This window comes from Chiloscyllium punctatum, chromosome X (genome assembly GCF_047496795.1).
Source record: "Chiloscyllium punctatum isolate Juve2018m chromosome X, sChiPun1.3, whole genome shotgun sequence".
Lineage (NCBI taxonomy): Eukaryota > Metazoa > Chordata > Chondrichthyes > Orectolobiformes > Hemiscylliidae > Chiloscyllium > Chiloscyllium punctatum.
In genome coordinates this window covers 20623173-20637782 of record NC_092791.1, presented here as the reverse complement: position 1 = coordinate 20637782, position 14610 = coordinate 20623173, and the positions used below count along the sequence as shown (strand labels likewise).

At 39.1% G+C, this 14610-nt stretch overlaps 1 protein-coding gene across 5 annotated transcripts in view; it reads right to left on the bottom strand.

The window, feature by feature from the left end:
• Window positions 1-14610, bottom strand: part of LOC140471277 (STE20/SPS1-related proline-alanine-rich protein kinase-like) — a 222316-nt gene that overhangs the window by 59554 nt on the left and 148152 nt on the right. The window contains exon 19 of one of the 5 annotated variants that reach the window (XM_072567257.1): window positions 3552-13000. The exons of the other annotated variants lie outside the window; for them this stretch is intronic. Within the exon in view, the coding sequence (XP_072423358.1) occupies window positions 12929-13000 (72 nt within the window). The 3' untranslated portion in view covers window positions 3552-12928. Of the gene's footprint in view, window positions 1-3551; window positions 13001-14610 lie in introns of those variants that run through there. 5 annotated transcript variants of the gene reach the window in all.

Genomic DNA, 14610 nt, shown 5'->3' with positions numbered 1-14610 from the left:
CGGCATAAATACAATATAGTGAAGGCCAGTGTCTTTAAAAGTAAAATGAATGAAAGAAAAATCAGTGGGAGAAACCTGGCAGCTTGACGATCATTACTTTCTCACAGCTTCCCTTCGCCATCAATCCTTATGCTTTCTCCCCATGGTGTGACTCTCATCTCGTTCTCCTTCCACCCCCCCCTCTCTATCTTCCCCCTTGTATCTCCCTTCCTCTCTCTCCCTCTCTCTCCTGCCCCAAAATTTTCTGTTGGTTGTAGCAGCACATATAAGAGAAAAAGGGTCTCAGTGGAGGAGCAGCTCTTGGAGTTGAAATTGTGGCTTCAAATAAACAAAACAAATTGCTGAGAAACAATTAGTGCCACTTCACTGTTTTTTCCTCTCGCTTATGATCCTTGTGTTGTTATCTGACTATTAATTGTGGGAACTTTATAATTGAGCTGTAAATTCATCTAGCAGTAAATTTAGATGTTGGCCTATGGACTATAGGTTGGGCAATACCAAAACATTTTCCAAGCTATGGGAAAAGAATGTAGAGTGCTAGGGCAATTTAGGATAGTTATTTTCAAAGATCTGGCATTAAAAGAGTGGATCAAATGGTTGTTTCTCTTTCCCACACCTTAATGTCTCAAAGATTTCCCATGTATTCTTTTGGCCACAACTAGTGGAATAAAACCAGAAAATATGAAGAACTTAGCTGGATTGTGATGAGGACAAATCCCCTTCCCCTGTTTCCTGTTGAGGGATTTTTGTGATTACTTGCGCAGTTGTTGTGATTCACATGTTTATCTTAGAGTGCAGCACTTACGTAATAAATACCAGGTAGTTATTGCCTCGTTACTACTAACAATTTGATACTTCAGAAAAATAAATGTAACTGATGTAATAGTTTGACTGACGTTTTGCATCTTTACGATAAAATGCCATCTTCTTCTGGTTCTGAAAATCAGGAGTGGGCTCGAGAAGCTTTTTCTGCTTGTAAAAGGAGCAAGAACAAAAGGTCATAGATTTCAAGTGATGGTGCAAGCGAAGCAAGGGTGATGTGAGGGGAAAAAAAATCACTTCTCCCCACAGTGAATAACTAGGGTATGGAATGCACTGCCTGGAAATGTGGTGGAGGCAGGTTCAGTTGAGACATTCAAGAGCCCCCAGTTTGTTATCAACCAGACCAGACCCCCTCAAAATATTTTGAGAAGGAAGCCTCTACCCTACCCTTTTCTGATTTAAAGGCAGATGTGAAGTGCACGTTCCAGATGTGATGCAGCTGGTCAAATTACTTCACGTTAAGCAAACCATAATTTATTTAAACACTGTAGTTAAAATTATAAACAAATAGGAATTTAGAATAACAACTACCTGAAAACTTAACTGAATAATAGATATAGTACCCATTACTAATTAACTGTTCAAATACAGTAACACCCCATAACTACACCCTTTGGCACAAAGGCAGTTAGATGCAGATTCTTGCACGCATTCTCCAATCCAGGAGGGAAGAAACATCGAGAAAATCCCAGAGGAAGTAGCAGCCAGGGATCATTTACTGAAACTTCTAACACTTCTGAGATTCAAACAGTTTAACAGTCAGAAACTGTTTTTTAAAGAAAAACTAGAAAGCCTGGTCTGTGAGACCTGGCCACTCCCATTCAAACTGCTTCTATTGTTCCAACTTTTGCTTTTTAAAAAAAACCTGAAGGCCTCCTAAATTTTTTACTTGAGCCGTCTTCAGTACCCAGTTCATCACCTCAGCCTTTACAACTTAAGACAAAATAACTTTTTTAAAGTGTCAACATCGTTACACATTGGATAACCACTTGGATGGAAGTGGTGGGCAAGGGTATGGGAAATTGGCACTAGGTAATGGTGCTTGTTTTCAGAGTTGGTACAGTCACAATGGGCAGAATAGCCGCTTCCTATGTCATAACAATTGAGAGGTGCTGGAATGCTAAACCAGACTCTGTCAGGCACATTTCTCATTCTTCTAGTCCCTTAGCTTATCATTGAAGCTTAATCTTGCATGCAAAAATTAAATTCCATGCAATTCTATCTTATGGAATTTCTAGTGGTGTGATAGGAGTTGGGGGGAGCTTAGTATATTTCTCATTTACTGCTGCCCTTGTTAGTCTGGGTGGTAAAGTTTATGGCTTTGAGAGGTGCTCTTTGAAGGAACCATGGTGAGGTGTTGCAGTGCATTGCTGCCACTGTGCAGTGTTTTGAATTCAATGGGCTTCTTTGTCCTGGATGGTGTCAAGCATCTTGTGTTGTTGGAACTGCAACCATTCAGGCAAGGGGTGGTATTCCATCACATTCCTGATTTGTACCTTAGATGGTGGACAGGTTTTAATGAGTCAGGAAGTGAGTTACTCACACAGAGTTCCTAGCCTCTGACCTATTCTTGAAACCGCCATATTTATATGGCTGATTCAGTTCAACGGTAAGCTTCAGGATGTCGCATGGTGAGTGACGTGATGATCCTAATGCCATTGAACATCGGAGTGACATTAGATTCTCTCTGAGACGGTCATTATTGCTTTTTGTGAGGTGCAACTGTTATTTGTCGCTTATCAGCCCAGGCCTTGCTGCATATGGACACAAACTGCTTCTGTATCTGAGGAGTCATGAGTGGCGCTGAATATTGTGCCAACATCCCTTCTGATCTTTATGATTGAAAGATAGTCATTGATGAAGTAGCTGAGGATGGTTGGGCCTAGGACACAGTCACAGGACATCCCTGCAGGAGTTCCTCAGAACAGATGACTGACCTCCAACAACCACAACCATCTTCCTTCGCACTGGATGAGACTCCACCTAGCAAAGAATTTTCAGGTTCTCAATGATTCTGGTTTTGCTAAGGTCCCTTGATGCCACACTTCTTCAAATGCTGCCCTAATGTCAAGGGCACTCGGCCTCACCATTATCACATGAGTTCAGTTTGTTTTTATCCATATTCGGATCAAAGCTGTAATGAGATCCAGAGTGGAGTAACCTTCATGGAACCCAAGCATCACTCTGCAGGTTATTGCTGAACGAGTACTGCTTGATAACACTGTTGATGACCTATTCCATCAATTCGGTCAAGAGTAGACCGATAGGGTGGTAATTGGCTGGGTTGTGGATGTGTTCTGCATTTTGTGCACCTGGGCAATTTTCCATATGACCAGACGTTCATGCTGTAGCGGTTTTGGAATAGCTTGGCTTAGGGTGTGACAGATGCTGGAGCACAAGTCTCCAGTACTATTGCTGGAATATTGTCAGGCCCTGTATATTTGTAGTATTCAGTGCCTTCACCTTTTTTCTTGATGTCATATGAAGTGAAGCAAAGTGGTTGAATATAGGCATCTATGACGCTGGAGATCTCAGACGGTTGATACGTTCATATAGCACACAGCAATATGCTCCCAATTGAAGAGCTCCGAGTTTGGTCTGTCTGTACTCCCATGTGTTAAACTCTTGCAACATAGAGTAACAGTGATGCTAACCCATAATAGAATTAAAATGCCATTTATAGAGATGCAAAGTATGACCATTTATTGATTTTCAAACCATTTCTGGTCCACATTAAACTTTCTGCAATATATTTGAGAGTGTACAGTGCAATAATTAGTGCAGATATATGTGCCTATGTTTAAGCAGGCTTATGCATGAACTATTATGTACCAAACCATAACCACAGTTGATAATTGGGAGGTTTTGGTGGGTGGGGAGCTGTCAAAACCGGTGTTGCACTTGTTTTGAAAGTGCTTTTCTTCACTTTTTTTTGTCTCTTTAAATAGGATACTTGATTACACACTCGCTGCTTGTTCCATAAATATCTCCCATAGTACAATAACTTCATATAACATGGTCAAGGCTGGCCAGCCTAGTTTACAATGTTTTGTTGTCCAATTCAGAGTGAAAACTTCTGCTTTGACAGCACTTTAATAAAAGTATTTCTCTTTTTTTTTTAAAAACTATTCTTTTCCTGTTCAAGTTTATAATTTTTCTTTAAAATTTGCAAAAAGGTGCATTAACTAACATTACTTTATTTAACATTCTATAGTATGTCGAATCATCACAGGCTTCAGCATTAAGAATTACATCAACTACTTCACCCTAAATTAGTTGACATGTCTCAATTCAGTGTATCATCATATTCTTAGCTAGGTTTTGCTTAATGAATGTTTGAGCTATATTCAAGGCCCAAGAGTGTAATATGGCTTTGGAAGGTCATATTTCATATGAAATGACACTTTTTTTAGCACTTGGTTGGACCCCTGAAATTGGAACTTAAATGATCTGTTCTCCTTTGCTCCGGAATAATCTACTTCTCCAGAATGCTTATGATGAACCATCACCTGGGGTGATTTGCTTTTCTTCGGTTGTCATGGTTATCCCAGATTAACCAACATTGCACGTGTCACCTTTCTCTATACCATTTTGTTTTGGAGTTTAGGCATTTAAACAATTCTGTTTTTTAATAGACTTTTGCAACTTTCACTAACTTGCACTTTTTTTTTAAGAACCAGTTAAAATATTTAAGAGACTATTCTTTCTAGAACCTCTTCTAACACTTGTAATCTTTTTCCAAAACCTTGTTCCCTTCTCTTCTCTAACGTTTAGGTATTTTTAACCAATCTGTTCAGAGTTGTCAGGATACACCCCTGAAGCAGGTGGGACTTGAATCCAGGCCTCCGTAGTTCAGAGTTAGGGATGCTGACTGCACCACAAGCTCCTTCTCTAACTATAGAGATGAAGGGAAAAGCATAACTGCTTATGAAATGAAAGATTAGTGATCGAATAGAATATTAACTCTTGCTGCCTAGATCCTTTTTTTAAGGCATCTTGTGCAAATTGTCAGATGTTGCTTAATTTGATGGAGGCGCGGTGCTGGATTTAGTTGTTGCTGTTTAGTTAGTGATCTGGGAACTGAGTCTTTGACTCCAGTTGTTTCAAGGCTCTTCTCACTCATTGGTCCATTTATGTTTCAAGATTTTTTTTGTTCCTCATCAACTTAATGCACAACTTTGAAGTTTGATTTAGACCCAGCTGAAACAGAAGCCATTTCCATTTGGTCTTTTGCTAACGCCTGGGTTAAACTGATTTTTTGAATGTTTGTTGAGGATTTAAAAAATTGTTTTTCTAAGTTGTCTGTAGAACTTTTCTACACTCTCTCGTAGAAGCAGTGATTGTTGTTTGATTTTCTCCTCAGAATGAACATAAAATACCTGTTGTCACTTATTATTGGGTATCCAAACTACTACTTCAGAGTCCTTATGCAATTGATGTAATTCAGACAAATGCACAAATCCAATCTATTATACTTCTATTTACAGTTGATTTTGTGAGATTGAATTTTTTAAAAAAAGTGAACATTCATGGGAATTATTGCCCATCTCGAAGGGCATTTAAGAGTCTGACCAGGTGAAGACAACTGTTTTCCTTCCCGAAAGAGCATTAGTGAACCAGGTGGGGTTTTCCCAACAAATTGGTAATGGCCTCGTGGTCATCATTAGACTCTTAATTCCAGAATTATTTTTATTGAATTCAAAATCTGCTATGGTAGGATTCAAATTCAGGTCCCCAGAACATGACCTAGGTCTCTGGATGAACAAGCCATTGATAATGCCAGTAGGCCATCACCTCCCCTTATGCCTCCCATTGTTGTTGACTAATCAAAGGCTAAGTCCTCTGGGGGAATCTTAGCACTGCTGTTGAAATTTATGTATTTTGTATTCAGCAATAGAAAATACAAAGCAGAATCATGAAGGACCTTTACATTTAAATAGTGCCATCGCATCCTCCAATCTCAAAGTACTTTACAAGCAATAGATTAGCTTTTCAAGTGGGTATCACTGTTATATTGACAAATGCAATAGCCAGTTTGCGCTCAGCAAGGCTCTGCAGGCATTAAATAATGAGTAGACAGATAATGCATAATTGGTAGCATTAATCATGGAAAGAAGGGTGGGCCAGACCCTGGAAAAATCCTTGATCTTCCTTCAATAGAGATTTGCAACCACCCAAGCAGATAGATGGATGCTCAAGTTAGTATGGTATCCACAATTGGCATCTTCAGCAATTTCATCTAGTACTGCTCTGAAATGTTGACATCCCCAATATATGTGCTTGATATGTGAAGCTTCAACCTCAGGCATGAGTACAATTGACATCCAAGCTGATGTTTGCAACACATAAAAGGCAAAATGTAACCAATTAATGGTGGCATTTTGAATGTTTAACTTGAATGATAAGATTAGCCCAAACGTGAGGTTAGTACATATCTATTGCAATTAATCACAGTCTGAGGTCTGTATTGCAACTTGGTCCAAATTATGTGCCGTTGAGAGTACTTGACCATGTGCTTGTTTTCATGAAGTGAAAATGTAATTAATTGGTGCAGACTCTGAATAATTGAATCGTCGTGACTTTACTTGTGGTGTTACTCTGATGACAACATGGAATGTAGGAGAGGGAGCAAACAATAAATCGGAAACCATTTTACGACTCCTACCAGTCAATCAAAGCTCTTTCTATGGCATGAAGTGCTGGTTGTTGTACAGTTGGCTTTTGAAGCATAAACCTGAGATCTTTGCAGTTTCTTTTTTCAGGTACAGCCATTTTAACAATCACTTCCTAAATGAAAACGACATACTTAGGATCGCCCCATCTTGAGAGAGCCTGAATGAGGTTTGCTGCTGTCCTGGTATAACTTAGAGTTCTGATAATTCTATTAGGCTCCTTTCTGAAAAGTTGCTGTAGGATTGCAATTACATTGCTGTTTTTGGTTGCTTCTTCTAGACCTTTTACAGGTCTAGTATTATCTAAATAAGATTAAAGTCATGGTTTGGAGTGTAATAGAGATCCATTTAGAGAGCAGAATTTTTTTTTCCACACTGGCTTTTCTCATGCTTTGTCATGCAATTGAGTATTAATAACGCCTATGGTGGCAGTTCAGCCACATGCCTATCATAATGCAGTTATCAATCATATCCGCTGTTTCTTTATTAGGTATTGAAATTCCTTTGTCTATTTTCAGGCTTGAAACCTGAAATGTGCTGCATGAGTGCCAATGGGAAGGACATTAAGTTGGGCTTTTGCTCTCATTTACTGATGGTCTCCAACAGTAGCTTGCTGCTTTTCAAGAAAAAGCCTTGCAGCATCCTGAAGATAAATTCCTTTTGGATAGCGGGGTGGTGATGAGAGTGGGAACAATTGGGTTATTGAAGACTGAGACTTGGAGGCTGCCAAATTTTTTTTAAAGTTACACATAAGAAATCTGTGGGGATAACTTAAACCGTGTAACTAGTGGAGCTTTGTTATATTGTCAACAATGACTTATTTTAGAACTAACAATTTTGTATAACATTTTGATGTCTTTGGTAAGCAGTCCCAAATTTTGTTCATGATTTGATTTGATTTTGATTTCACTTATTGTAGTCACATATACCTAAGTACAATGAAAGGTGTTTTGTTTTGCGTGTGGTATAGTATGACAAGGACAAACAGATCATAGGTTAGCAGGTCTGGTGACATCTATGAAGAGAAATGGGTTTAAGTTTCGGGTCCAGCGACCCTTCCTCAGAACTGATGCTGCCAGACCTGCTGAGCTTTTCCAGCAACTTCTGTTTTTGTTTCTGAGTTACAGCATCTGCAGTTCTTTGTTTTCATTCAAATCATAAGGGGTTTAGATGAGCAAGGAATACAATAACTGGAGGTCTGTTTTGTGTGTTCAGTCTTTCCAACAGCTGTTGGATAGCATATGAGCCACCTATCTTAAATCATCAGTTCAACTCTGAATGGGTTTAGTATTGGCTGCATGGTTATTTACTAGAACGAAACAGTGAAAGTTAATTGAAAACTAAGCTTTTCCTTCTCCATACACATTGGACTGTATCTAGTTGCCTTGTGCAAAATTAGTAGAGACATAGTTGGCTAAATATTCACCTTTGTGCTCCAGCTGGCTGGTTCCATATGCAGGTATTTGTATAGATCTTCCCAAGGTATGTGGGAGGTTCATAATGAGGAAATGATGGCATAATGGTAATGTCACCGGATGAGTAATCCAGAGGACCAGACTAATGTTCTCAATGTGGATTCAGATCCATCCATGGTAGCTGGTGGGATTTTAAAAATAAATTTGGAATATGAAGCTAGTTTTGATGGTGACCATGAAACTACACTTGTAAATTCTATCTGGTTCACTAATGTCTTTTGAGGAAAGAAATCTGCTGTCCTTTCTTGGTCTGGCTTGTATGTAACTTCAAACCCACAGCAATGTGATTGGCACTTAATTACTTTGAATGGAGTCTCTCAGCCATTTCAGAGGGTAGTTAAAGCTAGGCAATAAATGCTGGCCTTGCTAGCATCACTCATATCCCATAAAGGAATAAAATAGTCAAGAGTGGAACAGAGAGAATAATCAAACTCTAGATTGGAGGAGATTGATTTGGTGGTTTTATCCTAACTGGCCTTTTCTAATCCAGGTACAACTTTATCATCATAACTGGCAGGAATTGATACCAGGACTGATGTATGCAAGATTTAATTAATGATGTACAAGTTTAATTCCCCTAAAAGGCTATTTCCACAAGGCAAGCTTTAATACCAGCAGGGACTATTACTCCTCCCTAAGTGTTTTTGTGCTGCTTTCACAAAACCTGCAAACCTCACCTATTCTATAAAACACCTCTGCCCTTGTTGTGATTTAGTTGAAGAACACTAGTCCAGAACCATGAGTTCATACTGCTCATGTATCTACCATAGTTTCTGTAAGTGTTTGTAAAATGGAAGACTAAATACATTGATTTAAAAACAACTGCACATGTCACTGCCATAGTAAGAGCTTTTACATTAGTGTGATAAATGGTTATGGCATATTGTAAAATGTCTAAGAACAAAAAAACCATTTGCAAATGGTTGAATCCTCTCCATTTCTCACATTCTTGTCAAGGACATTTTAAATAAAATATTCGTAACAATTTTTGCAGTCTTTCATGAGAATACAGTATCTCCAATAACTATGGGATGTAAACAACAGCAGCATTAATACACTGAAACCCGTATGCTAATCCTTACAATGCTTCATACATATCTAATACCAAGTATATCCTTCATGGAAAGTAATAATTCAAGGCACTTTCCTCATTTGTGCACTTAATGGTTACTGAGTAGAACTTCCCTTCCAGCTTCAGAGATCCCAAAAATCATTATTTAGGGTTGCTAAATAATTAGAATAATGCCAGGTAGCTGTGGGACTGTGACTCGAGTTTGCGATTTGCTATGCTGCTGAGGAATTATCCATAAATTAACCTTAATTATCTATAACTGTTTCCACGCTGACCCTAACACAGCACTATACACAGGAAATTAATCTCTTCATTCCTTTTGCACCCAGGTTTCCTGAAAGGTCACTACCAATATTAAAAGAATATGTTAATGCCGGTGTTAAAACAACGCTGATCACAAAATGTGGGCTGCTTGTTAGCGGTTTATATCTTTAATTTCTAGGTATCTGGCTCAAAACAGGACAGGTGGTAACCTTACAGCCAACCATTTTATCATTTATTCTTTGGGTCTGAAGGAACTGTCCCAATCTTAGACTATACTGACTATCCTAAACACAGCTGTGAAATAGAGTATGACCGTCATCCTCTTTGCCCACATCAACTGCCAATGATACCTGGCATATTGTACCACTTCATGCACCTAAGATCACTTCTGAACCACACTCTATAAACTTACAAATACATAATGCTGAGAAAATAGTAGTGCTGTATTGAGTGACTATATATAATTTAATCTATCCACTCCTTGTCTCAACCCCATGCATGCACACAACCACTACTCCTGCAAATGAAAACGTGCTTTGGAATGATGTACTTCCCTGTTCCACCACCAGTGTGCCTCCAGTAATTGCATCAGACTGATTTCAGATAAACTGCAAATGGCACAGCCTAGGGGACAGATTCTGTTCGTTTCTGTAGGGGTGAAGGTCTCTGTGTGTATTTGTAATTCAGTTCCTGTATTTGGGGAGGTTGATTAAAATTCTGATCTCATTTGGTGAATTGTGCATACGAGTAGCAATGGATAGTGTTTCTTATTCATTTGAAATATGTCTCTAACTGTTGAGTGCAGTACTTGCTTCACAACAGTCAGCTTATTCATAACATTGATAGGTTAGGAAGGAAATGGTATACAGTATTAATTTGCATGCAAATTTTGGTGTATCCTGGGAGCATTCTTGCTTTGTGTGTCTGGGCTATTATCCTACAGAGAACATTATGGAGATATTTATTAACATGTAAATGGTCACTAGCTAGAAGTCATGTACTTGACCCTTCCAGACATCGATACCAAAATAAAATGAGTTTTCATTCTATTTCTAGCAGGGCTGCTATCATAATTTGTGGTTAATTAGACTGCTTAACCAATGACTTGGCCTGCAGCTTTGTAGAATTTGTAACTATTCAGAAGTACTTTGAAACAGGAGAAGTCTATATACTAGTCATAATTGTATAGTTATGTTGTTCTTTACAACTTCTAGGTTTAATTTCATAGCTATGATTTCTTGTTAGTCTGACATAGTGGGCGTACAAAATATAGTTCCTCGATTTTCCAGACCTATAGTTCACATCACATGAATCTTCTGTTTAGTTTAGATTAGATTAGATTAGATTAGATTACTTACAGTGTGGAAACAGGCCCTTCGGCCCAACAAGTCCACACCGCCCCGCCGAAGCGCAACCCACCCATACCCCTACATTTACTCCCTACCTAACACTACGGGCAATTTAGTGTGGCCAATTTACCTGACCTGCACATTTTTGGACTGTGGGAGGAAACCGGAGCACCCGGAGGAAACCCACGCAGACACCGGGGAACTGAACCCGGGTCTCTGGCACTGTGAGGCAGCAGTGCTAACCACTGTGCCACCGTGCCGCCCACATTTTGGAGGTGATCTGCTCACTACTTCCACCAAAATGAATAGTACCCATTTCTTGCCCCAGCTGCACCGACTACCTCTCTATCCCAACTAGTTCGACAATTAAACTCCCAGCAAGAATCAAGATGGATGATTTGTGAATAAATCCACCTATTTCATCACCTTCAATGTACATAGGATGGATTTGTACATCACAGTATAAAACCAGAGCGTTCTGATGTAGAGATCACATGAATTTCCAGATCATTCAGCAAATTTTGCTTCCACATATTAAAGTCATCCAAGGAGCCTTGACCTTCCCTTATCATAGTGTACCTGAAGTATCATTTCATTTACCAAGTGCAGAATAAATACATTAAACATGAGTTGTGCAAATTCAGAAAGTTGGTACTTGCCTGGGAGAGTCCTATAGTTTTATGCTTTGGTGAGCCTATCACTATTGGCATATGGACCATGTCTGGGTGAGAGCCAAGACAAAACAGTCAAGAAAACATATGACATCACAATCTGGATGTGCTCACTTTGGGCATACCAAATACCAAACAAGTTTTGGATTAGGTTCATCATTCATCTCTCTAGGGTTTATAACCTCTGTATTTCCTTAACTTTCCAACCCCTGTCCCATTTTGTTTAAAAAATATATAGATCGTATCTACATTATTAATAATCTTTTAAACAGTGAAGAAAAATACATTCTGCCCCCAAGACATCTCCTCCAACATCTTATCACCCTTGACACTCACCAAGATGCACACTAGATTGGTACTGGAAATACTCCTTTCACTCACCAACCACAGGTGCTGAAACACATTGAGGCAAACTCATATGTAAATATGTAATCCATTAAATTCCAAATTAATTCTAGATTTTCAAAATTTCCTTTGTCACTCAACCACATAAAATCTGAAAGGAGGTAGGAAATGTCCTTAAATCCAGGTAGATCCCCCATGATTCTAAACCCAATGGGCTCAAGAGTACTTAAGAACCACATTTCTGATTTCATATCTCCTTATTGTACATAATTACTGGTTTTCATATTACTCTTCTGTCCAGTTCAGGCAATATGTACTGTGGATTCTTGTCCAAACCAAGTTACTCTTTAATCCTCATGATCTTGTATCAGGGGCTTTAAATTCAGATTGCAAAGAAAATCTCATAGATAACATGTTAAAATGACATGAGAAAGTAACCCAAAGTAGCCTCTTTTGTAACAAATCACTGATAGGACTTCAACCTTAGGATTTATTTGATAGACGACTCACTGATGATCATCCTTCCAAACCCCACTGCTGCAGCAACTAGTCTGTTTACTATACCCCTACTAGAAGCTCTTTAATCTTATGTCACTGACTGATTTTGTTTTCCCCCTATTTTAATTGCCGATGAAAAGTTCCTATGATACAAGAAAGGATGAGCTGTTCTAAACTGTCTTATTGTTGTAAACGCAGTACAGCTTAACACCAGTGGTACTGCAAGATATATCTACTCTTAAGGAAAATTCAGCACAATTAATATTTTTTGACTGCCAATACTTAACAGGACTAGAAGAGAAGTAAAGATGACACTAGTCTTGTAATTAAATGACAGTTAATCTAAATGACAATTAAACCTAAATGAAATGGAGTGAGTGCATTCTTATTTTGAGACCTTACTCTGGTTTCTTACCTTCAGACATTAAACTTAGGCTGCAATGGATAGGGAGTTAAAAAATTTTTTTGTTATAATCTAGAATTGAATTAAGACACTTTGCTCTATTCAAGGAGGCACAAATCCATTGTACGTGGTTAAGATACTGGAGCTGATTTGCGTGCCAGGTAATTTGATAATCTTTGAAAATCCTTTGAATATTTAACTATTACTACTACAGTATTTGATATGATGCAGGGGACTAGAAGCATGATAATTGAACAGCATGTATAAAGTGCTCTCAGGGAGGGGCAAAGGAGGTTCAGGTCGTGTTGATCGAGAGGCGTCCCAGAATTCTTTGGTACCAGTTGCTGAGGAGAATCGTCATCTTATGCTGAGCTGTGCAAATCCAATGAGTTTGGTTTCATCTGGGCTGTAGCCCTCACAGCCAGAGACCTGTGAGGAGAATGAGGGGGAAAGAGTAAGCATCCAGCTGGAATTCCTTTCAGTTATTTAGTTTTATATCTTGATTGGTCAGCAGATGCCAAATGGAACTATAGGGCAGTGGTTATATTAGCAGACAAATTGGAGAATCCTTGAAAAAGGGCAAGGGGACCACGATACATGAGTAACTAGTGCTTGTTAAAAACAATGCAGGGAGCACATCAATTTCTGTTGTCTGCTCCTTTAAAAATAACTGCTGCATACAGCCAACACGAGCTAAACTGTTCATTGGCTGCACACATGAGCAGATGGCTCAAAATTGTAACTTTGTAATCCCAATTAAATCTAGCCTGTACCTCTTAAAAGAAAAGGTGTGGCTTGAGTAGCGATAGGAAATAAATCTGACCTGTGAAATAGAAAACAATCTATAATTCTAGAAAGCGGGTTGCACTAGAACCGTGGGTGGAGGAGGTGGAAAGGAGGAGAGATGGCCTGTATTCATAAGCAGCGGAGAAGAGATAACTTTAGATATCAATTCTAGGAGTCAAGCCCCTAGTGCTGCAAAGAAGTTCAATATTCTAACAAGAGTAGCAAAAATCAGTGAATGCATCTTCAAAGGTCGTATCCTTACAAATGCAACTCTAATCTTGGACACCACTCAATTTTCCTCACCTGTCAACAATTACTGAAATAAGAGTAGATCTTTGAAGTTTGACACTTCCCAGCCTCTCATCACTTAAGAAATACTCCTTTATTTTTGTCTACCAAAGTGGATAACATTTCACAGAATGCAAAAACTTGGCAGATGAAATATACTCATTTTGCGTCTCCAAATCCCCTTAAGACATTGTCACATCATCCTTAGAACTGACACTGTCCCCAGGTTGTGTCCTCTGCAAACCACAACGTATTGCATTTCATCCCCATATCCAGGTAATTAGTATAAACTGTGAATAGCTGGGGCCCAAGCACTACCCTCCTAATCACGGCCCCACACATTCCCTGAGTTTGCAGAACAAGGTGGTATGCAACAGAAGGCAACACAAGCAAATTGGAAGGGACAGGCACACCTACATGTTGCACCTGGCAAGGTGATGATGCTTGCCATTATCAGAGTACTCATCACTGAGATGGTGCCCAATGATAAAGTATGACAGTATCCTCATGCCTGACCCTCCTCCTCACACCATGTGTCCCACATGCCCATAAACTTAATTCTATTCCAATTTACAAACTGCATTTCTTACATTATCAACCATACAACATTGCAACTTTATCCTGTGCAATTTCTCTTTCGGATACCAAAGAGTGCAATCTGGTCAGGTGTGGAAGAACAGCAAGGTGAATACATAGCATTATAATGTACATTCACACTTGCACCTATGAGCTCAGATAACTATGCAGCTTCGGGGATAGCACAGAGGCAGGATTTCCATGTGATGAGACACTGGGCACAAGGAGTCTGCAGCTAGAGCACAGATGCCAGCTCACCAATGTGTGATGGGCCAATCTATGGAGGGATGTTATTAAGTATGCAAAACAAAAATGCTTAATGCGTTGGGAAGCCTGCAAGAAAGCCAGTGATCAATATTGAAGAGCAGAGAGGAGGCACAGTATTTTGC